The sequence below is a fragment of the Platichthys flesus genome, chromosome 19 (assembly GCF_949316205.1).
Source record: "Platichthys flesus chromosome 19, fPlaFle2.1, whole genome shotgun sequence".
Taxonomy (NCBI): Eukaryota; Metazoa; Chordata; class Actinopteri; order Pleuronectiformes; family Pleuronectidae; genus Platichthys; species Platichthys flesus.
Window position 1 is genome coordinate 9142407 of NC_084963.1, and position 25930 is coordinate 9168336.

Consider the following 25930-nt stretch of genomic DNA (forward strand, 5'->3'; position numbering starts at 1 on the left):
TTCTTTCAATAGACAGAGCATTTTTTCAAAGCGTGCATTGCAAACAACCTTGAACATCTGTAATAATGGAATAATAACAAAGGAATAGAGGTGCGTGCTGTGTTTGTGATGACAGGAAAAGGTGAGCTGCGCCTTTAACTGCAAACTCGCTCCCGACGTTGTTTCGCGAGATTTGCTTGGCGCCGCGACCTCATGTGAGACACCTCCTGCGCGAGCCAGTCCGACGTTTCCTCTGCAGAGGAAAACGCGATGGACCCGTAAACACGCTCACACATTTCTTTATCTCTAGCGCTGTTATTTGTTTCCGCCTCCTTTCCGCCGCGGCGAACGACGTTCGCGCGTAAAACCCCGCCGCTTTCTCCCGCATTCATCCGAGGCGTAAACAGGGCGGCGCAGCGATGTGGATCCAGGTTCGTACGATAGACGGGAAGGAGACGCGAACCGTGGAGGATCTGTCGAGGCTGACCAGGATTGAGTCTCTACGGCTGAAAATACAGGAGATCTTCAACGTGGGCCCGCAGCACCAGCGCCTCTTCTACCGAGGGAAGCAGGTAAACAACACTCGTGTTCCACAGCCATTACGCACCGGGCGCCTTTGCAGGGAGCTCTCGCTGGAGAAGGGGTCCTCTCGGCGGTCGAGCCCGTTTCGGACCCATGCGAGCTTCCTGTTTTGATGGTAATTCACCAGTAGTTCTTGCGCAAGTGCCCCCCCCCCCGGGGGGTACGCAGTGTGCCGGCCCCCTCGGGGAGGATAAAAAAATCCGATCAGACATGGATGTGTACGGTCGTGTGATGATGAACCACTTTCCCGTTGTTTGTGTTTGGTGATTGAAGGAGAGCTGCGTGCAACAAATGTCTCAGACGTGTTTGTTTACATTGCTGCGGCCAAAGAAAGTAGTGCGATGAAAACAAAACTACCTCCACCGCTCGCTTGTTCAACTTAATAAACTCCACAACTACTGATCGACAAATGCACCAGCCATCAGATCTGGGGTCTGTGCTCGAGCTGCACGGAGCCAGGCAGACACCGCCGAGGCTCGTGCGTTATGATGAGAGAACGATAATTGGAGGGAGGGGCGGACTCCACGTGCCCTGACATCTATAAGCAAGTGTAGCAGCACTTGTGTTTACACGCTGGTGTCACTACTGTACACACCTCCCTCCCCCCACCTCTCTCTCTCTCTCTCTCTCTCTCTCTCTCTCTCTCTCTCTCTCTCTCTCTTTCTTTCTCTCTGTCTCTCTCTCCTGCTGTATAGATGCCCACCTTGGCCCCAAATGACAGTCCAGGGGTGCACGTGGAACATCTGCACGTTTGTAGTTTATCCAGGATTGTCTCCAAACACTCCTTTCAGTCAAATATGAATCTGGCTTGCAAGGGAATAATTCAGGACTAGTTTAAAATCAAGCCATTTTCACTATGTAATAATAAGCAATCAAAATGTTAAGTGTGGTTACATCAGCAGTGCAGCCTGCAGTATATATCTGAGACTCTTTATGTAACCGCAAACTTATATTTGTTAATGTATATTTATGTAGTTGTTTATTATTAGGGACAATACACCACAATTCACATGCAGACTTAAGTCCAACATATACATATGCCAGAATAAGCATGCATGCTGTGATGCGTATGGTGATCTGTAGGTTTTATGTCTAAAGGAATAATAAGTTAAATTTCCATGACACAGTGAAATGTCAAAAACAATTTCTGTATTACTCCGGACATCACATATCGTATATCTTACAGAGAACTTCAAATACATACAACTACCTGTACTGAAGCAGACATATATTTTAGGGACAGTGTTAGGTCACACATAAGGTCACTTTATCATGAGGTGGAAACACATTGTTGTTTGAGACCAAAGTCAGACTTAAATAATGTGTCTTTAGTCGTAAGGCTACAGCAAGGCTGGAATATTTAGTTGCTGACCACACACTGTGAAATCATGTTAAGTTAGGAATGTGATGATTCATATTTTATCTCCAACAGATGTTGGTGTAGTTTTTCTCTCTCCTACAGAGAGATTGAGAAAAAGGGTAATGTCATTAAATGCCAGCATGTGTGGAAACTGTTAATATGCTGCCCTCAGATAGACATGAACAGGTTTGTATGTGTCATGAATGCATTCAAGCATTTTATTTATCAAAGGAATATTTAATGATCTAACACACACACATTCCTATTGTAAATGTAACTTTTAAACTAGTATATTGAAACTTACATCCTAAACTTTAATGTGCAGTGCTGTGATTTTGCAAATATTTCAATTCTGTCCGATAAGACGTCTGTATCGTTAGCTATTTATGATCAAGTATACACACATGACAGAATCAATATATTACAGACAGACAGACTGAAAGTCTCCTATGATGTGGGAGATGTTACAGAAGCTCTTCAATCAGTAATCAACAGACAAAACAGTATACAGGTCAGGATGCTGGCTCCCTGTTTTATGTAGCATCGTAGCAAAACAGTACAACGCTGATATTAACGCGGCATGACTCAGCCAAGGCGATTATCCCCCGGGAACCAAACGGCCTACATGATGTGTTGATCTCACATTATTGACATTTTGTCACACTTTTCCTTCACTCACTTTGAGCCAGACAGTGTCATAGCCCGAGAAGGTCCTTTTATAGCGACTTATAACCTACTTCTTGTTGTGTAATTAAATCATAATGAAGCCGAGCAGACGCGAGATTCTTCTTCACGTTGTCGAGCTGTCGTACACTGCTTGTGTTATCGCCTACTCTGTGAGGCTGTAGTATATACTGCTTATAATATAAACAGATTGGAATGGCGATTATAGCACGTGTTCTTCTCGGTGAAACCATTGTTTAGATGGCGTCGGTTATTTATGAGGTATTTTAAATGTTCTGAGCAGGTTCTCTCTTGTGCGACTTCAAAACACCACAGTGACCAAGCACAAAGGAAGACTGTCCTGCTTTAAATCCCAGAATGTCCTAAATACAATGTGCTACCTCTACATTTGCTTCATTTAACTCTGAATTAGCTGCGTGGTTAGAATTGTCTTCACTGTTGGAGCCGTGGCTGCAAAGACTGATCCCATGTAGTAAACCCAGTATTTCCTTCATTTCACAGGAAAGTCGAGTGGGGAGGGTTGATTAGGGGATTTCCACGAGTTAAGTAACACAAGGAATGAGCCTGTGACACGCAGCGCACACTAGCTATTGCCCTTACATGCACGCAGCCGTGCCGGCGCTCTGTTAGGATTTCGACTCGTAGCAGAATAACTCAGTCTAATTCCCTTTTCAAAATGGCGTCTTGTTTTTCCCTCCAGCTCACTGCGCACGCTGCCTCCCCAGTTCAAAGTCACGCTTGCCCTTGAGTCGAAAGGGGGTCTCAAGCCAGCAGCCGCACAACTTTGCCTCGGTGTTTGTTTGTTCGGCTTTTTTTAGTTGTTTTTGTAATGGGTTTTTCAATTTGCCTGCGTGCGCGCTCCCCGTCATGTGTCTCTCTCTTTCACTTTGAACAACGTCTTATATCACTCACATTCACGAGCAGGCTCACACACACCTTCCACTGTCCACGCGGCCTTTCTGCTCAGCGCCTACTCTCGCTTGCACTGCAGCCTTCTCATTTACCAATTTTTTAAAAAAAAAGGGAAAAAAGCTTTCTGAGTATTAACTGCTTTCAACCTCAGCTTGAAATGCGTCAGCGTGCTTCACATATGAGGCTGTAGTCCGTTTGTTTTTCTCCCTGTGGAGGCAGCAACATGTCTCACGTTGGAATAGTTGGGCCGTCTCCTCTGTTACCAAGGGTCGGGCTGTAGGAAAGCTTCACCGCCTCCTTCCGCGCAAATAGTTGCTGTGACCTAGATATCGTCACAATTTGATTATACATGCATTGGTGTCGAGGCTGCTCGATTGATGGGTTTCCTTTGTGCATTGCTAAGCTGTAGATTTTTTCGTAGGCAATTCCAGGGGAAGCAGATTTGGCTGCAGCCATGCATGTACGCAGTCACACCCTTCTTCGACAGATAGGCCGAACAAAGAGCAAAGACAAAGGGGGGGCATTAAACCTAGTCGTGAACTGCAGGCTTTTCGCACACTCCCACATGTTTTCATAGTTTTGCCACTCCTTCTCTTAGCTTTACCTCGCTCAGTGCTCATATGTCCTATCTCTGCACCGTCGACTCATGTAAATAGTACGGCTTCCTGTGCTATTTTTTTTTTTCTTCTACTCAGATTACCAGAGGTGTTCTTCGGGCACATAATCCCCGCCTGTATTTCTCACATGTTTGTCACGTGAGGGGTATTCTTTGAGTCTATTATAGAATATGTTAAATGCATAGAAAATAAAAACATTGTCACGATCCGTGCCTTAAATGTAATCACAAGATATAAGAAACACTGTATAGCAAGCTGCAGTCAGGTCCAAATAGATTTTCAGCTTATTTAATAGGCAGTCAAATGCTGCTCGGGAAGGAATTAAATCCAATGCAGTACTCACTCGCTACCTTTTAAAGTTATTACACAATTCATACTTACATCAACACAGTTGGAAACGCAATAAAGGGAAGGGTAGGTTTTAATAGCCCCTTCAAAGATAGAGTGGCATTTAGGAACAACTGCTTAATGTAATAGAGGGAAGATTGTTAACTCTTTACGAATTTGGACAACATGACAAATTAACAAACGTCATTCTGCGAACCTTTTGGAAGGAGATTAAATGACTGTGATCAGAACGAGGGACTAAAAAAACCACAAGATGGTGACGTGCGGCGGTAGATGCCACATCCCCTGTCATTGTTTTGGGGAAATCTGACCTATTTTTGCTCGGAGGAAAAGGGTGAGGAAGAAATTGCGTAGGAGTTTGGGGTTTGGATGTTGTCCCTGTGCACAAGCTGCTAATGTCTGCCCCTGCTTTGAAATCTCCTCTCCACCCGCTGAGTGGACCGAGTTGTGTTACACACCTTTAAACCTATTTTTTAAGAACTACATGCTGATACTGAATAGGCCTCCGTGAATTCTTGATTTATTGCTCTGACTCCAGCTATTCTTTAACAGCTTGATATGTTTGCATCATTGTTGGGCAGGCATCGAATCTAAGTAAGTGTCGCTGAGTGGCTTTAATCTCAGATGGATTTCTGCATTAAGAGCTGTTAAAATATCATAACATTAAAATAATAAGTGCATGCAAGATTACAGCCTAATATCTCTTCAATCCTAGATGTTGTTATATAAAAGCTATTATTGGAAGTAGATGCAAAACAATATAAACAGATTTGTTCAAGGACAAGATGGGTGTCAGGTTAGATTCTGTCGCAGCAGCCACAGGTCTTTGTCTCGCCTTTGTTTAACGCTCTCTCTGTACTTGTACTTCGGTGTCTGTTGCGATAAGATATTAGTGTTTGAAAGATCACCTTTCAAATTGCAAATGAGAAAATTAGCCCCGTGGAGCTGTTCATTTAATTCCTCTGTCTCTCTCTCTCTCACACACACACACGCACAGATCTGGATTTCTGATTTGTTCGAGCCCTTTGAAAATGATCTAAGTCAAGTGTCTGTGGTTTGTGTAAAGCTTTGTTGTGATGTGTGTCTTCGGGACTGAAATCTCCCCCTGGAACACGTAGCAACATTTCACCAAGTCACATAATAAAGAGACGAGGAGCAATGTGCTTTTTTGGTTATCCTGCATCATTAATGATGAGGAAAGTATCTCGTCTTTTACGATGTTATTCGTCCTACTACACAGAAAACAGTCAACATGCCAATATTTCTGTCAGATAGACCTTGACCCTGCGTGAATATATGAGGCATTTTCCTGCCCCTTGCCTGTTCAGATGGTGGTTCTCAGTGTTTGAGCTGCCTACGACTGAATTCGTGGCTGTGAAACCTCAGAGCGAGACACTGATCACCGTGGTGGCGGTGAAGTCACCGTGGAAGAGCAGGTACAATCAGCACGGCTGAATTCATCAGGTTTTGGTGCAGTGCGAGAAATTCGGTGTTTTCCTTTCACTTGAGTCTAACCTCGCGTCAACAGCGCGGCTGCCTGCTGTTCGGGACGCCTCGTCTCTTAATGCGGTATCAAGTGGCAAAAGACAGATAGAGAGCGGAGGGCACACAATTACTGAGGCTAAATCGAACTCTGAGCTCAGAGAGGGAGACAGACAAAGAGCCGATGTAGACCACCAGTGACAGACAGACAGACAGACAGACAGAGAGACAGACAGACAGGTGAGTATGGAAACCACTGTATGGCTGTGTTTGCACCGCTGCTCCTCTGATCTAAATTTCATGAGACTATTAAAAACCGGGGAGGGATGGGGAAATTGCGCTCGCTCCCTTCCACCGCTCTCCCGCCACACGCCTCCAACCGCTCTCCTCCTCGCTGTCAAATAACGAAAGGGAGCGGGAGCGCGAGTGGCGGCCATGCTTGTCTCCCCAGCACAATGGGCTTGTGGGTTGGAGGGCTGATAGAAAAAGCTGATGTCTGTAATGAGTTGGCGCGTCCGCCATAAGCTCCATTCGGTAGGCACTAGCCGTACCGTACACTTATCAGGAGATTGGTTGTGGTAGAGAAGAGAGATATGTTATTTTTTCCCGAAATGGGGCCCTCATCGTTTTTTTTATTTAAAGAGCTTATTATGGGTGTTTTTGCGAGAACCATTTCCTGACGCCCCTGTGCTACGCTGCCTGAAAGGATCCTGCCGTCACTGATGGCTGCGGCGGTGGCAGTGGGTTGTCGTCGGCAGAGATTGTATACATGATTCAGGTTCATGGGGTTGGGGGGGGATGCTCTCCTTTGGTTGTCATAGCAACCCAGTCACCACTTTCCCCACAGCTACGTCTCCCGTCACTTTAATTCATGCATTCGTTCCTTTTATTTATTTTTCTTATTATTTCGTGGTAGAAAAGCCCGGCGTGGGGGGGGCGAGCGGAGCTGCAGCTCAGTATCCATGTTGGTTCCATGTGTAAGATGTGTAAAAAAAAAAACATCAGTTCATACATAATCAGGAGTAAGGACAGGATCCCAGTCAGAGGTGTTGATGTGTTTCTCCACCCGTCGCAGGCTAAATCAGTAGAAGCACTTGACCTTGTACAGTTTATACGTATTTAATCAGTGGCTGAACATTCACCCATTTGAGAGCAGACAGCAGATGTTGTTGCTGTGGGCTCCTGAGCAACATCCTTAAACACCACCAGTGTGTTTAAAGGCACGTGGATATATCGAAGTGCCGCGTGTGTGAGTGAGTATAGGACTGTGCTCTGTTGAGTGCAGGATTATTCTCACTGTGCTCGAACGTCGTCTCCGTCTAACGAGTTCTTTGTGTGTCCTTGACAGGCGCCCTCGTGTAGCTGTCCGAGGCAGCCGTGCTCATTCCATCGCGTGGGATGAGGAAATTTGGGGGAGATAAGAAATTGAGAAGGAATATCTGTGGTGTTGTTTGAGCACACCGTCTCAGGGCCTGGTAAAAACACGATGCAGTCGTTGCCGGAATTAATTAATTGTTGAAGTGACGTTTTGCAAAACAAGTCAGGGCTAAAATGAAAATGGGTTCATTTTCCTTTTTATATTTTCACAAATTGAATACCTTTGGGGTTTATTGTTATTACTAGATCTGCAACTAACCTATAATCAGTAGATAAATTAATAATGTAAATAATTTATATTACCTAGCACATATACACAAGTATTGCTTTTGCTTCTTTACCTTTTTTTGTTCATATATTTCTTTTGTCTTTTAGATGGAAGATGGCCAGACACTGTTTGATTACAACGTCGGCCTCAACGACATCGTCCAGCTGCTGATTCGCTCTCAGACCGACCCCCCCGACAGCCCTGTCCCACAGGACCTCTCGGGCGTCGCCTGCAGCTCAGCCCCCCCGCCCGACTCCCGGCCTGAAAGCCATAACTCCCCAGCTCCCGCCCCTCCTGCCCACATGGAAACCAACACCAACATAGACAATGACGGCGGCGGCAGCGGCAGCATCACTACCAGCATCATTAGGGAAACCAAGCCGGACACCAGCGTCACCAGTAACTCAACCAGTAGTACCAAAAATGGCTTCACGTCCTCCAGTCCAGTACGGGACACCCAGCCCCCTACATCCAGCAGAAATGCACTCGTTTACCCAGGATTTGGTGTGTACAAGGTGAGGATGACCGATCAGCTTCTTTGCTGAATAACGTTTAATAATTTCACGACCAACGAGCGAAGTGACAGAGACTCCTGGTCGAGGTCTTCACGCTTGAATGTCAAATTAACATACAAACCGAGCAGATCACATGCTCAAGTGATGTTGAAAAACATGAAACGACCTTGTCAGCGTGAATATGATTTGATGCCAGTGTTTGATCTGCAGTAGAATAAGCAGCGTCTATGCATTGGCCTCTTTAGAGTATTATATAATATACATCACCAATAGAGTAAGCACAGAGAGGAATCAGATTCTTTCCTTTGTGCATTTCTTATCTAATCTGCACCAGTCGTCCAATTTATCCCTTTCGATCGCGCAGTACCCCAAACTATTTAGATATGCTGTTCTAGGCAAAACAAATGGAGCCTGCTTGTATTGATGCATGTCCTTGTGTGAAAGTGCATGTGTCGGTGCCAAATGTGCCCTTTAATTCACTCTATCAAGGTTCTCTATCTGCTAACCTGATTGCCTTTCCTTTACATAGAGTGTAAAGCTCATGGCTCATCTTCCCAGGAAGGCACATGTCAAACCACACATAAGAAGAAGGTCTTTCAATCTCTGTCATAAACCGACATACATTATAAATAGTGTACAGTCAAAGCTAATAAATCGGAGCGTCTATTCTTCTCTGCTCGGCTGAGTGTTACTGATCTTTGCCGGCTGACTGACCCACATGTCTGAGAATTATTGTGTAGGACTGGGCTCTGCCTGTTGCCAAATGTCCAAATCCAGCATGCAGCAAAGATCAATACTGTAAGTGTAAGTAGATGAGCTGGAAATTGTGCAACTTCAGTGGATCTCAAGGTCAAATGCCTCGACGGGCTTTCGGCTTTTACTCAGTATTCTCCGCCCGATACGACCAGTTCATCTCAAGAATGCACCTCATGTCACACTCATAAAGAGAATTGACCACGTTTTTGTTTTTTGTTGCGCGTCTCCCTCGATACACATTTTTATTTTAATTCGTTTTTCTTCCAGGATTTTGTTGGTAGTACTTCATATATGTCATCAAATGAATCTATTTGCAGATTTAAACCTGGTCTGAGATGGGAAATCCACCTGCTATCAGTCATTTGAAATACAGTGAATGAATCAATACACAAATCAAAATCCCAGTAGTCCACGTTTTAATCAGCTTCATAGGCAGAAATCTGAAAAACAAGAAGCGTGTGATGGATTTTCCTATTCGTCTCTGAAAGTAGATTTTCACTCTGAACTAACAACCCGTCTCCCCAGGGCATAAACCATTTTATCTATGGGAAACCTCCGTTCAATTTATGTGATGTGTAAAACATGCAGAGTGTGTTTCTTTAAACAACAGACAGATGGGCGCGGGAGAGACCAGGTGTTATTTCTGTCTTTTGTGTCCCCTCAGATTAACGAGCTGGTGGACTGCAGAGACGTCAGCGTCGGCGCCTGGTTCGAGGCCTGCATCGAAAACGTGACCCAGGCTCCCAAAGGACAGATAACGCCCCCCAAGGGCAAAGTGGGCCGGCCCCCAAAAAGGACTAACGGGAAGCTGGAGGCCGAGCAGGCACAGGCCCACGGCCAGGACCAACACATAGACAGTAACAGGAACAATGTTGTGTTCACCTCGGAGAGCAACGGAGCCTCCACCTCTCAGACAGACTCTGCAGCAGAGAGCAAGGAGAGAGAGGACATCATTTATCACATTAAATACGATGAGTAAGTGTTGGTTCAATACGCTGCCGTGTGTCGCTGCTGCAGCCGAGCTGACTTCGGTTGCAGTGACGAGGAACTATTTTTAACGGGTTTCACTGAAAGGGCACGGGGGGGGGGGGTGGCGGTGTCAGGGTGGCAGCTTCTGGGTCGGATCAACCGAAATCCTCCTAATTGCCGTTCAGGATTTGAATTCACAGGGCTGCACCTCAAATAGGAGAGTGTGCATGTGCAAGACCGAAAAATAATTTCGGTTCTTCCCGATACAAATGTGCACCAAACATTATACGTGAGGCGTGTGTGTGTGTGTGTGTGTGTCGTTGAGTATATGTTCCGAGTGCATCGGTACGAGTGGTTTGGCGCATTGGGAATTGCAGCCTCTGCTGTCTCCTGGCAGTCCTAGGGAGCGGGGGGGGTTTGTGCAGTCGACGCTACACTTTGGACTCGTATCTCTCGCGCTCCCGCTTCTCCGGCGAATTCATTCAGAAGCCCGCGTTTCCATGGCAACTCGCGAGTTCTCAGGAGCATTACTTCTTTGCTTTGCCTCCTTCAGCTTTGTCTGTAATTGCTGTGAACATGCCACTGGTGAGGCGCGCTCTCCTCGCTGCGCCTGTCGCGGCGCGTGCGTGCATGTGTGCTATTCTGTCATGGGATGCTGGGCTCGAGTAACGGTATCATGGGTTGTTGAGCATTGAATCTGTGGGGGGGCGGGGGGGGGTTCATGCAGACATCACTCCCACTGGATATTACTCAATATTTAATCTTCAGCGTTCTGCTGTGATTAGTTGTTTTCGGAACAGCACAGGAGTGATCCTGCAGGGACGGTCCAATAATAATACACCCCGTGTGCGGCCCCTGTCTTGTTTCAATTTTTAAATATTTACCTTCCTGCTTGTTTATTCAGATTATGCTTTTTTTTTTTACACTCAAGAGGGAGATATAAATGACACGGTCCCCTGCTAGCTTGAAACCAAGGACATCGCACAAACATGTGGATTGCGTCATCACCATCTGAGCCACGAAGTAGCCTTAGCAACAAACGACAACGGTTTTCTGTTCAATGACTGCTTGTGTAACTTGGCCTCGAGAAACACTCAGTATTCTTATCTGTCCTGAGCGTCATTCCAAAAGAGGACGGCTGGTAGCATCGCTTCCCCTCCACACACACCCCTGTGCATTAAGCCATCCTGGACCTCTGTGCAGAAAGAAATGAGCCACAAAATCAAAGAGAGCTGCTCTGAGGAACTAGAATTGTGTGTGTGTCTGTGTGTGTCTGTGTGTGTTAAATGTGTAATGTGTGTGTGTTGCTCCGAAACAAGACAGCCAGATATAGTTTCATGGTTAAATCCTGGCGAAGGCAACTATAAATTATGTTCACGTAGCTTTCACATGGAAAACGTACTGGTGAGATTAACAGTATCTTTTTTTATATTCAAGTGTTGCTGCTGAGAGAATCTATTCAAAGAGATCCAAATGGAGGATTTGATTGGCTCTGTCAAATTATAAAACTACATTTGCAGTGGAGGAGATCTCACCAGGATATAAAGCTGCGGCTGTCAGACATTATCGGAGCCCGGTTGCTACCTGTGTGCTGTGAGAGTTTTAATTGAGCACCAATTTACGTTTGACTTCAGTTTAGCTTTTCTTTCTCATACCCACCAAAACAATTATCATATATATAATAATATAAGGGCTTTATCAACTAAGTGTTTTTGTTGACAAAATTTACACACTTAACGTCATCTGATTACTTTTACAGCCAAAACTTTATATCTGTTTTTTCTTACATTAGGTCAGCTTCAGATTGTTCCTACATTACATGATTGTATGCGCTACATTTTAAAACCTAAAGGGAGTTAAACTGTTTTTTGAGGAATGGAGATTTTAACTATGAGAGAAATCTCTGCCTCCACATCAGAGAAACATACTTCTGACTAAAAATCACCAAATTGGTCCTTTAAAACCTCGCCATTGTGACAAAACATTAAAAAGGCCTCATTGGGAGATTAAAGTTGTTTTGAATTTTTTTTTTTTATTAAGTTTAAGCTTTTCACTTTGGCTTCAATTACGCACAAAGCCCAGGATAAGAGAGGCCGCAGTCACTTTCCTTTACTTCTGAGAAGCAATTATATCCTGATAGCTTGTTTAGTGTCGGAGTATTTCTACCTCATGCTGCTTATCAGTAAATTGAGGATTTCTCATTTTCTTCCGTTCCCTTTTCTCCTTCTTTACGGCGACTTCAGTTAAGCACACAAAGCGCTAATGATGGCTCCAGAACAGAGCGGCCCCACTGTCTATAAATCCTATCAATTTCACATCTGATGAAATAAGTTTCTGAAATTCATTTAGGCGGACTTTGCTTTTTGCAGGAGTGTTGACGTGATTTTGGTTTCTTGTTTGCCTGAAACTCTTTTTTTCCCGTAGTCCCACAACTCCGGCGAGAGTTGCATTTACTTTGTAATGTGAGATGTCGGGTCCGGCCGCTGTGACGCCTCTGTGTGGAGATTCAGTTCTGATGCGGCAAACGTTAGAATTCAGACGCCCAGGGCGTTGCTGCCGAGGTTCTTTTTTTTTTTTGGGTGCGCACACGAGACAGCTCAAGGCTTGTGTGGCCTTAAACTCTTTTTCTTCCTCTGTTCCCCTCGTGCTGCTCACCGTGTTCCCCTCCTTGTTCATGCTGAGTCCCATTGTGCTCCCAGGTTGATGTCCCTCCGCTGTGTGTGTGTGTGTGTGTGTGTGTGTGTGTGTGTGTGTGTTTAGCTGCTTGTAATAACCCCCCCCCCCCATCCCAAACCCCCCTCCAACTAAAAAACACAGTAATCCCTTGGGCCTAAAAAAGGAAATCCCTGCACTGTGCCCCAGCCTCTTCTTCTTGACTGTAACAACTCTTACAGTCTGCCCCCGCAGGCCCTCTCTCCAGCCAGTTTACAATAGCTTCAAATATGCACCACGGCCCAGTCGGTAACCAGGCAGAGCTTAAGTGCACACGTTCGGACTGGAAATCAATGTCAAAATGTCGGGTAGTGTAGTAAACATCGGTCATTTTTTTGCCGGAGCTCAGCAGGCAGTCTGCTGGTTCTGCGTCAGTGCAGGCCGTTTGAGAAATCACCCAGTTTAGGCCCTGCTTTCCCCCAGAAACAGCAAACACGTGGTGCTCGCTCAAGCGCACAATCCTCCACTTCCCCCTTCACGTCCCACTGTGCATGAGGACTCGAGTGTGCAGCCCTGTTGTGCAGTTCAACTTCAGCGGCAACACATTTCTCGTCTGTGAGCATAATTCCAGCTATTGGCAGGCGAGCGAGCTAGCGAGCTGTCCGTTCATCTCTGAGCCAGGCCAGATCCTTACAGCTTAATTATGATTGGCAGACAGGAAGCCTGCACAGTTAACCTCACTTCATCCACTCCAACGTGGACGTTTAACACTTGTTCAGATCTTCTTTGGGGAAAAGGTGGAACATTTGAAATGGTATTAGAGAAAAAAACAAAGACTCTTTTCACCAACAGAAAACAATAGAGAGGTGTGTTTCTCGTTGAGTCTTTGATGAATTATTAAAGGAAAAGTTGGATATTTGGCAAATTGTGTTTCACCTGCCTGCCTGGAGTCGGATGAGAAGAAAGAGGCCTCTCTCATGTCTGCTGGGGGAAACAGGGGAAACGGCTAGGTTTGCTTTGTCCATCCCACCCACTAAAACCCTAATCTTTCTCTTTTATTTAATCTGTCCAAAAGTGCGAAATTGAAACGCCGTAGCTTTACAGGTGGGGGGGGGGGGTCACGTGTCGGACTATTTATTGGCTGGGGGACGTAACTTCCTGCAGACTCGGCTAGTTGCTTGCCAACCTCAGGTGACGTCAAAGACGACAACACCAGCTTTGTGGTCAGAAGGTGAACAGGCAGATCCCTGAAAGTGTTGAACCGTCCCTAAAAGATGTTGCCATTCATTTCAGCGGGGTCAAAGGTTAAATCAGACCTGTTACATATCAAACTGTTCTGTTATGTCTGGACTCCTTAAAACAAATGTTGGTCCTGTACAAAGAAGTTCTGTGGACTGACTCATGTCTCCAGACACAGAAGTCCAACTTTCACTAAACTAAGACCAGTGTTTTGTCAGTGGCTGTGAGGTCGCTGTATTAAATTTAAATTTGGGCCGAGGCCATAGTGCTGAAAATCCATCTTAATCCTTGGCTTTTAAAGAACCCAGTCAGAAAGCTGCGGGCAAATGTGTCATAGAAAGAACAGGCGAGTCTTTGAAAGTCGCCAGGACTTGACTGATGGTTTTGTTTTTTAGAGGAAAAAATGTTTCAAAGTTATTTATGTTAAATCATTTTCCCCTGTCTGTGTGAGAAACACTTCTGACACAGCGTCAGGGAGAAAACATCTTATTGAATCTGTGGAATTTGCCCCGAGGACCTAACGTCTAAATCTGGTCGTCCATGTTTAAATCAACATGTTTGGAACGGAAAGTTTTTTTTAGCCGTGTTTCACTTATAGTGGAGTTTCAAAAAGGTTTTCTTTGAGTACATCTTTGCTTAAACTTTTATAAAAAATATTTGGTTTACTGATTTGATCGAAGGAGGCAGATCAGGTGGCTGAAATCACATTTGCCAATTCGATTGCTTAATAATCAGATTTTCATTCTTTTTCGTTGCACTTGTTGACATGCATGTTCCTGCACAGGGAGGTCTATATCTTTATTGCATTCTGCGGCTCACTGCATTGAGCTGTTAAATAGCTTCTATTACATCCATCTGTTTCTACTGAGCACATTGTCGTAGAATAGCTGCTTTTTACTGGCCAGAGTATTATATTGTTTTCCTGAGGATATGGACATTGCTCATTAGGATACAACTGATCAAGTTCTCACTGGCAGCTCGACCAGCTCATGGCTAATGAAGCTAATTTATGTATGCAATTCTCAAACCAATACAAATATTCCACACATCTAAACCTGCCCCCCCTTTCCCCTCTCTCCCTTTTCTTTCTCCCGCAGCTACCCGGAGAATGGCGTGGTGGAGATGCGACTGCGGGACGTGCGGCCACGCGCCAGGACCCTGCTGCGGTGGGACCAGCTTCAGGTGGGCATGCATGTGATGGTCAACTACAATATGGAGACGCCGGATGAGAGGGGCTTCTGGTTCGACGCCGAGATTCAAACGCTCAACCAGGCCTCTCGCACCAACAAGGAGCTCCGAGTCAAGATCCTCCTCGGGTGAGGATCTTCCTCCTCGGCGGGAGGGGGGCGTTAGGCAGTAGGGGCGAGCTGACAACTATTTAATTTTCATATCATGACCAATTTTGAATGTTTACCAAGATGTGTGCCTCCTTTACCTGTGTCACACTCTCAGTAACACTTCTTTACATCTTCCTCTTTGGTTTTTCTGTTCTCGTGCTCTCATCTCTCTCTCTCTCTCTGTCTCTCTCGCTTTGTCTCTGCCTTTGTCTCTCTGTGTCTCTCGCCCTCTGTCCAGTGGTCCAGGAGATGTGATTGGGGACTGTAAGGTTCACTTCCTGGATGAAATCTACCAGATGGAGAAACCAGGAGCCTGCGCACTCTCAGCTGCGGATGGACAATTCAAACGTATGCGCAGACGCGGTGGAACTAGTGACAAAAAAGTTATATAACGTAGCCCTGCCGTACCAATCATCGAACCTATTACTCCTTGTTCTTGGCTGCAGGGAAGAGCGGACCAGAGTGCAAGCACTGCAAGGCTGACCCCGAGGTGGAGTGCCGCTTCTGCTCCTGCTGCGTGTGCGGCGGCAAGCAGGACGCTCACATGCAGCTGCTGTGCGACGAGTGCAACATGGCGTTTCACATCTACTGCCTCAACCCGCCGCTGGCCACCATCCCAGACGACGAGGACTGGTGAGTGGAGCCGAGCAATTAGCCTCGAGATGCAGAGATACACAGCCAATTTAATCAGGTCTTATTAATGGTGCTGGGTGTGAGCTGAAGTGCATTTCAGCAGTAATTAAACGGTGATTGAGGTTGAAGTCAATATACAATAATGACACAACGCAGACCCAGCTGTGAGTTCATCTAATGCAGCGGCTTTGAAAGTGTCTCTCTGCCAAATAGAGATGAGGGTGTGAATGATTGTCTTTTTAGGAACCTTCCAGCATCTTTACATTTCTTAAACACACAACTGATGGCAGCATTCATAACTTATTTATAATTTCCAGTAGTTAAATGTTAAAAAATGAAGTCCACACATAGGATAGTCTCAGTAGAGCTCTCATTTGTTTCGAAACCACGTTTGGTGACAGGCCATTTACATAAAGTACCTTTTAATGTCCTTATTTCCAAATCTCAGTGTCGTTTGATTTGATTTCACTTTATTATCAGAAAGAAAATATCTGAAATGTGTCTTATGCGTCCCACGGTGCAGGTCGGTTCACTCAAATACAAAAACAAAACATTGACCCAAACTTAGTGAACCAGTGAGCCAGTTGTAATGCTAACATCCATATTTACTCTCCACACATTCTGTCAAATATAAGAGAATATTCACAAATAAATATTTATCTGACAATTTAAGGTATCAAAAGAACACATCTTAGATAATTTCTATTGACTATAATCACACAGATCTGTATCTGCTGGATTACAGGTATTGAAACAGCTCTTATTATTTTGAGCTCACTTGTCAATAAACTCACGGACACACCGTCCTGCAGCCCCAGAACTGATTCTCTCTCTCTGCCAGGTACTGTCCCACCTGTAAGAATGACACCAGCGAGGTGGTGAAAGCCGGAGAGAAGCTCAAAGCCAGCAAGAAGAAGGCCAAGATGCCTTCGGCGACGACCGAGAGTCAAAGGGACTGGGGAAAGGTGAGCGCCACCGGGTGGACCGACAGCTGCTCTGTAAACCCGATGGGAGGGCCGGCGATTCACCTTCAAACCGACGAGAAGTAGCAAAGTCTACATGGATGAATATGGAGAAGAAGTTTGTGTCTCTCAAAAGTTTCTCAGCAATATTAACGTTTTCCAGATTTTTAAAATTTACAAAAAAATGCCTCTTTGACTTTAAGGCCCATGTTAGCAGCTCAGTACAAGAGATAGACAAATAATTTTCAGCTTTATGATAAAAGAAATGTGTCCTATCACAACCATGCTTCTGAGAATACTTGATAATAATGTCCTTATTTTTGTAAACATTACATTTTACATCTGGGAATGACATTTTCAAATCCACTTGAGACCGAATCCAGAGAATGTAACACATCGCGAAATCCAAATAATCGAAAGAGTCCCTTAAAAGAAGACAACAGCTGTGTCTCAGTTCAGGGGCTGCGTCCTTTGGGGACCGACCACGTCTCAAAGACACAATCGTCTCCTTCGTAGGTCGCGTCCTCTGAATTGGGACAAAGCCATCGACGTCCTCCTCAGGGTTTATATTCATGCATTTACATTTTACTCCAATTCCCTTCTTGGGACCCTGTTCATTCCTCAGTGGATCTGTGTATAATAATGTGTTATATCAAGTGTTAGTTGTTATCTGCCCTGTATGTTCCTGAACACACCCCTGATCAGATCAGAAGTTTTCAATCCAATCCACATGCGATTTATTATCAATTTAACTTAAGCTCGGGCTTCTGGAGCAGATTAATGATGTTGGCTTGATTTATAGCATTGAGTTTTGAGTTTTTCACTTCTTCACGGTGCTGGAGGGCAACGGCTGGAAAATTACTTTCAGACATTTTTTAGTTTTGGTTGGCAAAAAAGGAAATTATCTCATTCTAGCTGCTGAGGCAGAAAATAAGACAGGACGACAGCTGACATGTATTTAAATTTTGTTTTTTTATTTTTTCCCAAAGCATCTGTTTAAATTGTACCCTTTAACACTCTAACTCCAAAAGCTCCTCCGTGGCAACACGTTGAGATATTCTGTGGCTCATTTCCATTCTGTCCTGGCTGCGTCTCTGCCGCTCCGCTCCGTGGTGTAATGTGAACAATGCCATTAAGCATGACTTAGCCACTTTCCTGGAACTGCCAACGGAAAAATAACTCCTTTCTTTACCAGAATGCTCTTTTCTCTGAGGGGCTAATTGAAAACAGCCTGGCTTGTGTGTTTGGGCACCGTTTAAGTGCAGTGAGTCACAAAGCATTTTAACTTGACTTTTACATTCTCGCAATTTGATAACGCTGAAATGAAATTCTACTCTCTCTGCCGAACGTTTTTTCTCTTTCGCCCTTTTAATGTCGCACGTGCAATAAAACGGTCGTCATTTCTAAAAGTAAAACGACCTTTTAAAGATATTTTTGTGTTCTTCCTTCTGGATGTGTTTGCAGGGTATGGCTTGTGTGGGGCGAACTAAAGAATGCACAATTGTTCCTTCAAACCACTATGGACCAATACCTGGAGTTCCTGTTGGAGCCACCTGGAAATTCAGAGTACAGGTTAGCTGCCATGACGGTGCTTCACATATTGATCAACTCTCAGTTTACTTTTTAATGTTTTGTTATCAGTGCAATCTAAAACGCTGTTCTCCTTTCAGGTGAGCGAGGCCGGTGTTCACAGGCCACATGTCGGTGGTATCCATGGACGCAGCAACGATGGCTCCTATTCGCTGGTGTTGGCCGGCGGATTTGAGGATGAAGTGGTGGGTTGTTTGTGTTTTTTTGTTTTTTTTTTAAAGATATTTTACAGTTGTATGATTTAAAGCACTAAGGGATTTCTGTTGGTAAAATGTGGCCATAGCTTCATGAGCATTTCTGTGGTGTGTTGTAGGACCGGGGAGATGAGTTCACCTACACAGGCAGCGGGGGTCGTGACCTCTCGGGAAACAAACGGATCGGAGAGCACTCATTTGACCAGACCTTGACACACATGAACAGGTATGACAGTTGCCGTCCAACTACAAACGTTTAACCCCATTGATACGATTCATTACTTTAAAGTGCAGGATATAATATTTGATATTATAAAGAGTAATGGCTGCTTCTCGACTCAGTTCATGTTGAATGTCTTATTTCATTTCTGTCAGTTGAATCACGCTTAGTTGGTCAAACTGAAAAACTCCTCCATGATATATAATTTGAAGTTTTTTTTTACAAACAATCATGTCTTAGGGGAAATGTTGAAACGTGCCTCATCAAATCTTAAATTAAACTTTTAAAAAGCCAGAACTCACTTATTTTTTTACATCTTTCTGGGTTATTTTTTTCTTCAAAAACAAGCTTACGGGATTAATTTCCTCATAACAACTGATTCATTAACATTCATTAACATCCCTAATCCCTGGACTGACTTAGTAAACACAAAGCTCTTTCCCTTGGATCTCGGCTCCTGCAGGGCATTGGCCTTAAACTGCGACGCACCTCTGAATGACAAAGACGGGGCCGAGTCGAGGAACTGGCGGGCGGGGAAGCCGGTGAGGGTCGTGCGCAGCTCCAAAGGTCGACGCATCAGCAAGTACGCCCCGGAGGAAGGAAACCGCTATGACGGCATTTACAAGGTACAGACACGTTTTTTCCTAGAGGTTAAAAAAATAGATAAATGAAAATGCTTTTTTTGTAAATTCGATGAGCAGTGTTTAATGCTTTATTTGCATGTGGATATTAAGGTGGTGAAGTACTGGCCAGAGATTGGAAAGTGCGGTTACTTGGTGTGGCGGTACCTGCTGAGACGGGATGACCTGGAACCAGCACCGTGGACGCCTGAAGGACTCGAGAGGATCAAGAAACTGGGCCTCGCTGTTCAGGTCAGACTGTGAACGTGCCGGCACGTGTTTGTGAACATCACTGTGTACACTCTAGAGATATCCCATAATGCATCTCTATATTATGGTGGGGAAATTCCTTAAATCCGTGGACGACTCTGCATCGAGACAGAGACGGGACATAATTGATTTTCTAGCGATGTCCTGCCGCTGCATAATTATAACCAGGACAGACGCACATTGTCTGAGTGTCGTCCCTCCACTCTCCTGTCAGCCTGTGTTCACTTTACACGTCAACAATAAACAGCAACACTGATCAGAAGTTATTAGGACCTGAACAGCACTGACGTTTACTTGGTGTTTGTTAATTGCGCTCTATGAATCGTTTATGAGGCTCGTATATAAACAAGATGCGCAAAGCCGGGGCATCAGGGTTAAAGTGACCGGAACAATCCAGATTCATGATCCGACCAACAACACACACACACACACACACACACACACACACACACACACACACACACACACACACACACACACACACAAACATACACACACACACACACACACAGACACACACACACACACACACACACACACACACACACAGGCTGCAGACAGGAGAGAAGTACATCCCACAGGCTATTTTTTTAAGTTAAAGTTTCGAGTTTGCTTTTTTTACTTCCTCGCAGCGTTCATATGAAAATTCAGCAGGTTTTTATAAAAACTCAGCTCACATCAGTGTGAGTGATTAGAAAAGAGCAGAGCAGCAGAATCTCTCGTTGACCAGCGGAGTAATGGACCTCCACACTGCCAGTGTGTGGGGGGAGGCTGGGGCCACCCTGATAAAGTGAAGGCTAACGATGCAGCACACAAGTCTAAACTGAGTGAAAGTTTTAAAATTTAACTTGTTGAAACCTGCAGAAATCCATTTTATATATGTTTTGTGTCATTCATGCTTCTTACTAAAGGCCACTATGAAGGACACCTGCCATTTCCCATTATAAACATATACATCTTTAAGAGAGCACTCCGCTTGATTCACATTTCTCCCTTGTATCTCCAGTACCCACCCGGCTACTTGGCGGCCATGGCCAACAAAACAAAGAAGGAGGCCTGTGCCAGACCTGGTCGCGGCGGCCGGGGGAAGCACCATCCAGGGAGGGGGAGGCCGCGGAGACAACCTAAGATCAAGGAGAAAGAGGAGTTCGATGAGGAGGACGAGGACATGGAGCCGATGGCCTGCGTGGAAGAGGAGGAGATGCAAAGTAACGGAGAGGAGATGCCTGCCAGAGAGAGTGGTGGGTGCTTTCACAGTTGAATCTCAGAGCAGGTCAGACATGTGGTTTGTGAGGAGGGGACGGTTGAGAACAGCATGGCGAGCTAAACTTTCTATAAGAGAGTTTGGAAATAGTTAATATTTGTTTGCTAAAAAGCACGATAAGCATTTTTATTTTCCCCAAGTTATTTTCTTAGCTTTTCATCATTGCCTAAAGCCGGATGGATTCAGTCCTATTTGTGTGTGTTGTGCAGAATCGTCACCAGCAGCAGAGCCGCCGTCTAAACGTGTGAAGATAGAGGAGACCTTCCAGCTGTCAGAGCAGCAGCAGCAGTTGATCCGAGAGGACACGGCCAACAAGAAAAACTGGGCTGAGGCCATGGAAAACCTCAAAGAGGGGCCGGTACGAATCCCCAGTGCACACCGACACACTCCACGCGTCTCGAGCTCCTCAACACTGTTCACAAAGCACCTCACACTGCAGCAGACTGAGAGAACTAAGAGAGACCTCACTGAAAACTGCTCATCCATGAAACTGAAATTCATCCCCTTCGGTTCTTTAAAACCAGATCTGTGTCCTCTTGATCTCCTCAGTCAGTCAGTCAGTTTTTCTTCGGGAGACTGAAATGACCATTTTAAATTTGTAACACACTGCCCGTGACCCCTTTTGCATCCGCCTCACGTGTCTCTGTCTTTTTTTACATGTGAAGAATTTCCTGCGCAAGATGGAGCAGATCTTCATGTGCGTGTGCTGCCAGGAGCTGGCCTACCAGCCCGTCACCACCGCCTGCTCACACAACGTCTGCAAGGTGCGTACTGAGTGGATGCAGTGTTTCCACATTCATGTCCCCGTATGCCTCGAGCAGAAGGGCCCCCCCCCCCCCCCCCCCCGTTTCCCGTCCCTCCTTCAATGAATGATGAAGCCAAAATGTGAACGAAAAATAAAGAAATGATCCCTTTTGTTGCAATTGGGTATCATCTCCTCTCTCTCCCCTCAGGATTGTCTCCAGCGGTCGTTTCGAGCGCAGGTGTTCACCTGCCCCGCCTGCCGCCACGACCTGGGCAAGGACTACGCCATGACCCAGAACAAGATGCTCCAGATGCTGCTCGACCAGTTCTTTCCCGGCTACAGCAAGGGCCGATGAGGTCGAAATCAGAAAACCCATTTATACGTAGAACACGTACATAAACGCACACAAGCAGCCGTTCTGTGCACCCCGTGTATACCGTCAAGTACCTAGAGCTCCACTTTAAAAAGCATCGCGCACACTTACCGTACTTACCCACGGGCAAATGTATATTGCATATACAACCATTTATTGTATACAATCATTCATACACAAACAACCTCAGTAGGGACTGACCTCATCTGTTGAACTTGGACCGTCTCCATTAACTTCACCAGCCTGAAATTTCAACCAAGGACATTTTTAAACCTCCGTACTCCCGCCACAAAAACGCACAAACAAAAGCAGCCCCCCCCCCCCCCCCGACTCTCGCACCCACTCATCATCCGAATCTCTCGACTAATTTTTTCGTCCGCTGGTTCCGTGAATGAACCGCACGTCGTCAGAGTGCGTGCTTCTCCCCAGCGATAGTTAGGTCCCTGCCAACTTGTTTTTACATGTTGTGTACCACGTTACGGAGCTTCACCCCAAGATGAGTGTTGTTCTCAGGTGGGAAACAAAGGAAGGAGGTTAACAGTGATGTAATGGTAATGTCACAACGTTGAAACGATCATACAATTAGAACCTCTGTTCATTTATGTACGAGACAAAGCACACAGTCTTTCCTGACCTTGGAGCACTTTATTACCGTTCTGTAGGTTAATCAGGAGCATTTGTTAGCGTCCCGCTAGCTTCTCGTGTCACTTGGAATGATGCCACTGCCATGCTCCGAGCTAATAAGATTAGTAAATGTCTCGCCCCGCTGGGTGAACTTTCAGAGCAGAAATTGGCAGCAGCGTCCGGTTTGTTTTGAGCGTCGGATGATTTCTGGCTCCGTATGAACCATTAGACTTTGTGAAATACTTTGTGAGTCCCCCCCCCCCCCCCCCAAAAAAAAAATAATGAAAGCTCTGTCCTTAGATTTTCTGTGGAGTGAAAACAAGGCAAACACACCGAAGACATGAGGCTGAGAACAGATCCGGCGTAAAAACAGAAATCAGCTTTTAAAAAAGCAATTTTCAAGTAATCACTCAAATTATATTCTTTCTTTAGCATGGCACTTTTTCTTTCCACTTCCATGCAGCTGAAATAAAAGGATAGGATAAGCAAGCGCACAAGTTTGGATCTCCAACATAAGCACTATTGAAACCTCTAACTCTGTATAAATATTTTATTTATACATAAATGAAGATCTCACATAGTAGATTGAAATCGACTAAATCCTCCTCGAGCATTACCTGAGTATTTCCTGCTTTTTCCTCCGTCCACCGGATCTTAATGCGTAGAGGAGATTTACTTTCGATCTCAAAACGATGTGGTTCTCGTGAAGTGTGACACGCGTCGCTTTGCACATCGATTTCAAACATACTGTGGTCGGTCCTGGTGTTACCAGGCAACCGCAATCAATCAGGACTCCACACACAGACGTTTGGGCGTAGACAATAATCTGCCGTTGTTCTTCCTGTTCGAGCTCTTGGTGTTCGGGGCCTGATCTGCTTCTCCTCCGTTCAGGGAGAAAAAATTAATCCAGTGAGTGATTGCACAACGGGGATGAGGAGAGTGAGGTCCAGAGAACGGACGTGCAGCTGCCTCACTCTGTCATGATTGACTCTGGAAACAAGGCCACTGATTTCTGTGCCCTCACAAAGAGCTTTTTAATTCGATGGCTCCGCACCATCAGAGGCTCGGGGGGGCGCTGCTGAATCGCTCCCCCACACACAGCAAATGAAGCCCCAGAGTTTCCTTAGATTGTTAATCTGTTCTATAATCAGGAAGTTACTGATTTAAAATTATAATCCTCTGCAGGTTTTCAACCGCGTTTATGTGAAAGTTCACTGGTGCTTGTGTTTTGTTAATACGTTATTGAAGGTTTCAATAGGTGGCGTGTCTTATTACACTTGAATACAACAAAACTTATTTAAGTGCAAAGTAAAGCTAAATTTCAGTCCTCCCCATAGTCAGAACTACTGGATGTACTTTGGTTATTCTGGATAATGTCCAGGTGGCTTCATTGCTTAACCGTGAAACTAATTTGCATCCCCGGGTGTCACGGCTAATCTACCAGTGTACACAGGATGAGAGCTTTCCTCAGGTGGAGGCAAATAAAAGACACACGTTCTGGAACAATAATTATCCCCCAAATCCCAGTTTCAGTTTTTCAAATATTCAAAATGTTTCCAATTTGTCAATTCCAAGTCTTAGTTGCAGTTGGTATTTGTTTCTAGAATGTATTTGTTTACTTTTCTAATACTAGACCAGGGATAAAAACAGCATTACACTTCTCATTGCATTGGACATCAAATGTCAGAGTTTTATTTCAGCTGCATCGTTCCTATGAATAAACCCAGTGGCTGTGTCTTAAAGCCATGCTAAGCAGACCTAACAAGAAGTCTGTCATAAAGACGAAAACCTTGAAGACCATAGGCCAACAAAGTCGTGTCCTACCCTGTAGCAGCCGGGTCTTATTATACTCAGTGTAAATACTAAACTAAACATTACTTCAAGACTCGACATGGCGATTGAAGAATCCTAAAATAACAAGGAAAAATGACGATACTTAAGTGAACAGATTTTTTTGATCCACCTCTGAAAGACTTTAATTCTCCTTCAAGTCTGAACAGGGTAAAAGCTTATTTCTTGTTTGATTATAAGCCACTATGCTCTCGTTTTTTATTACAGACCTTTACTTATATGTTTTAATCGAGTGGATTCAGCCCGAGCACTGAAACTTGCCCCTCCGTGACTTTGTAATGCACTTATTGCCCCTCTTTTAATGGCTCTGTAACAATACCTCCACCGCATAAAGGACACGTGACATTATCATTAATCATCATCCTCCACAATTATCCACACATTTTGGTTTTACCTTCCTTTTTGGACTTTTCCCATTATCGTGACTGTGATATACTAATTACTGGGGCCCAGTAATGCTTGAGTTATCCAGTTTGTCAGAATAAAAAAACGTTTTATTCTAAGCGGCTAACAAAGATTTTATTTATTCCCAGTACTGAAGTGGTACTTTAAAATGTCCAGGGTTGGCAGGCCTGACGGGAACTAAAACAAAACCATTCCATGGAGAGCACGCAGCCAGCAGCAGAGCCTCGCCGCTGATCTGAGATCTGCACGACCTTGAAGCGCAGAGGCTCCGATACAATATTCCAACTATTTTCCAAGTGTGAATTTATTTTTGTTAGAAAGCGTCGCCCCCTCGTTCACCGGCACCATCACGTTCACCTGTAACAGCCTTCAAGGTAAAGCCATGTTTTCTGCCGAGCGGCCGGCTTGTTAGTGGTGACGTCCTCGTTTCTGTTCAACCATTCAGGATCTTTCTTTGTATTCAACATGCAAGTACAATATGCTATATGGTCTTTGAAGCTAACTGTGATGTGCATTTCTTCCACTGTCGCTTAATCTTGTCTGAAAGATGATTTTCTTCCGGGCAAAGCGAGTCTCCCTCCTTTCTTTCTCCGCTGTGACCTTCGCTCCCCCCCCCCCCCCCCCCCCCAGCTGTCTCCTGCTCTCCGTGAACCTACAGTACTAACGATTTTTAGACGTCTTGTGGACGCTTGGCTTCAGTGCTGTGTTGTTTCTTTTTTTCCTTTTCTATTGCACTCTGTTGAAGAAAAACTCATTTTCTTAGAAGGCTTACTATTAGCTATGTCCTTACGCCATTTTTCTACCATTTTAGTTGCTTCTCTATTTCTTATTTTAATCATTAGACATTTTTTTTTATGTGGCCACCTCCAGCATTGCAGCGTATGCCGGTCTGAGGAGTTCCATTGCTTCATATTGTGATCTGAAATTTTATACATGTCATAATAATACTTGATATGTACCTATTAAATATTTGGATTCCAGAAAAACATGCTTCTTTTCTTTTTGTCTTATATATGCATTTTTACAGAATTCATGAGGCTAAGGTTTATCTTAAATTTTCACTACCGCTCAAATTATTTAATTTAATTTACAATTATTAAAC

The 25930-nt window shown here is 44.8% G+C and overlaps 1 protein-coding gene across 1 annotated transcript; it reads left to right on the plus strand.

The window, feature by feature from the left end:
- The first annotated feature begins 238 nt into the window (after positions 1–238).
- LOC133975077 (E3 ubiquitin-protein ligase UHRF2-like) lies at positions 239–25814 on the plus strand. Its single transcript, XM_062412955.1, has 16 exons — positions 239–551; positions 7717–8124; positions 9545–9855; positions 14838–15056; positions 15316–15425; positions 15524–15710; positions 16552–16675; positions 18137–18244; positions 18343–18447; positions 18576–18682; positions 19140–19302; positions 19411–19548; positions 20573–20807; positions 21040–21188; positions 21496–21594; positions 21784–25814. Exons 1-16 carry the CDS (start codon positions 399–401, stop codon positions 21928–21930), a joined length of 2763 nt encoding a protein of 920 aa, XP_062268939.1. The 5' UTR covers positions 239–398; the 3' UTR covers positions 21931–25814.
- Positions 25815–25930: the final 116 nt, after the last annotated feature.

Excerpts from the sequence above, each read along its gene's own strand:
- LOC133975077 (XM_062412955.1), top strand. The coding sequence starts at position 399 with ATGTGGATCCAGGTTCGTACGATAGACGGGAAGGAGACGCGAACCGTG. Across the intron at positions 16,676-18,136 it reads GTCAAAGGGACTGGGGAAAG|GGTATGGCTTGTGTGGGGCG; the intron begins GTGAGCGCCACC and ends ATGTGTTTGCAG. Across the intron at positions 19,549-20,572 it reads AACTGGGCCTCGCTGTTCAG|TACCCACCCGGCTACTTGGC; the intron begins GTCAGACTGTGA and ends TTGTATCTCCAG.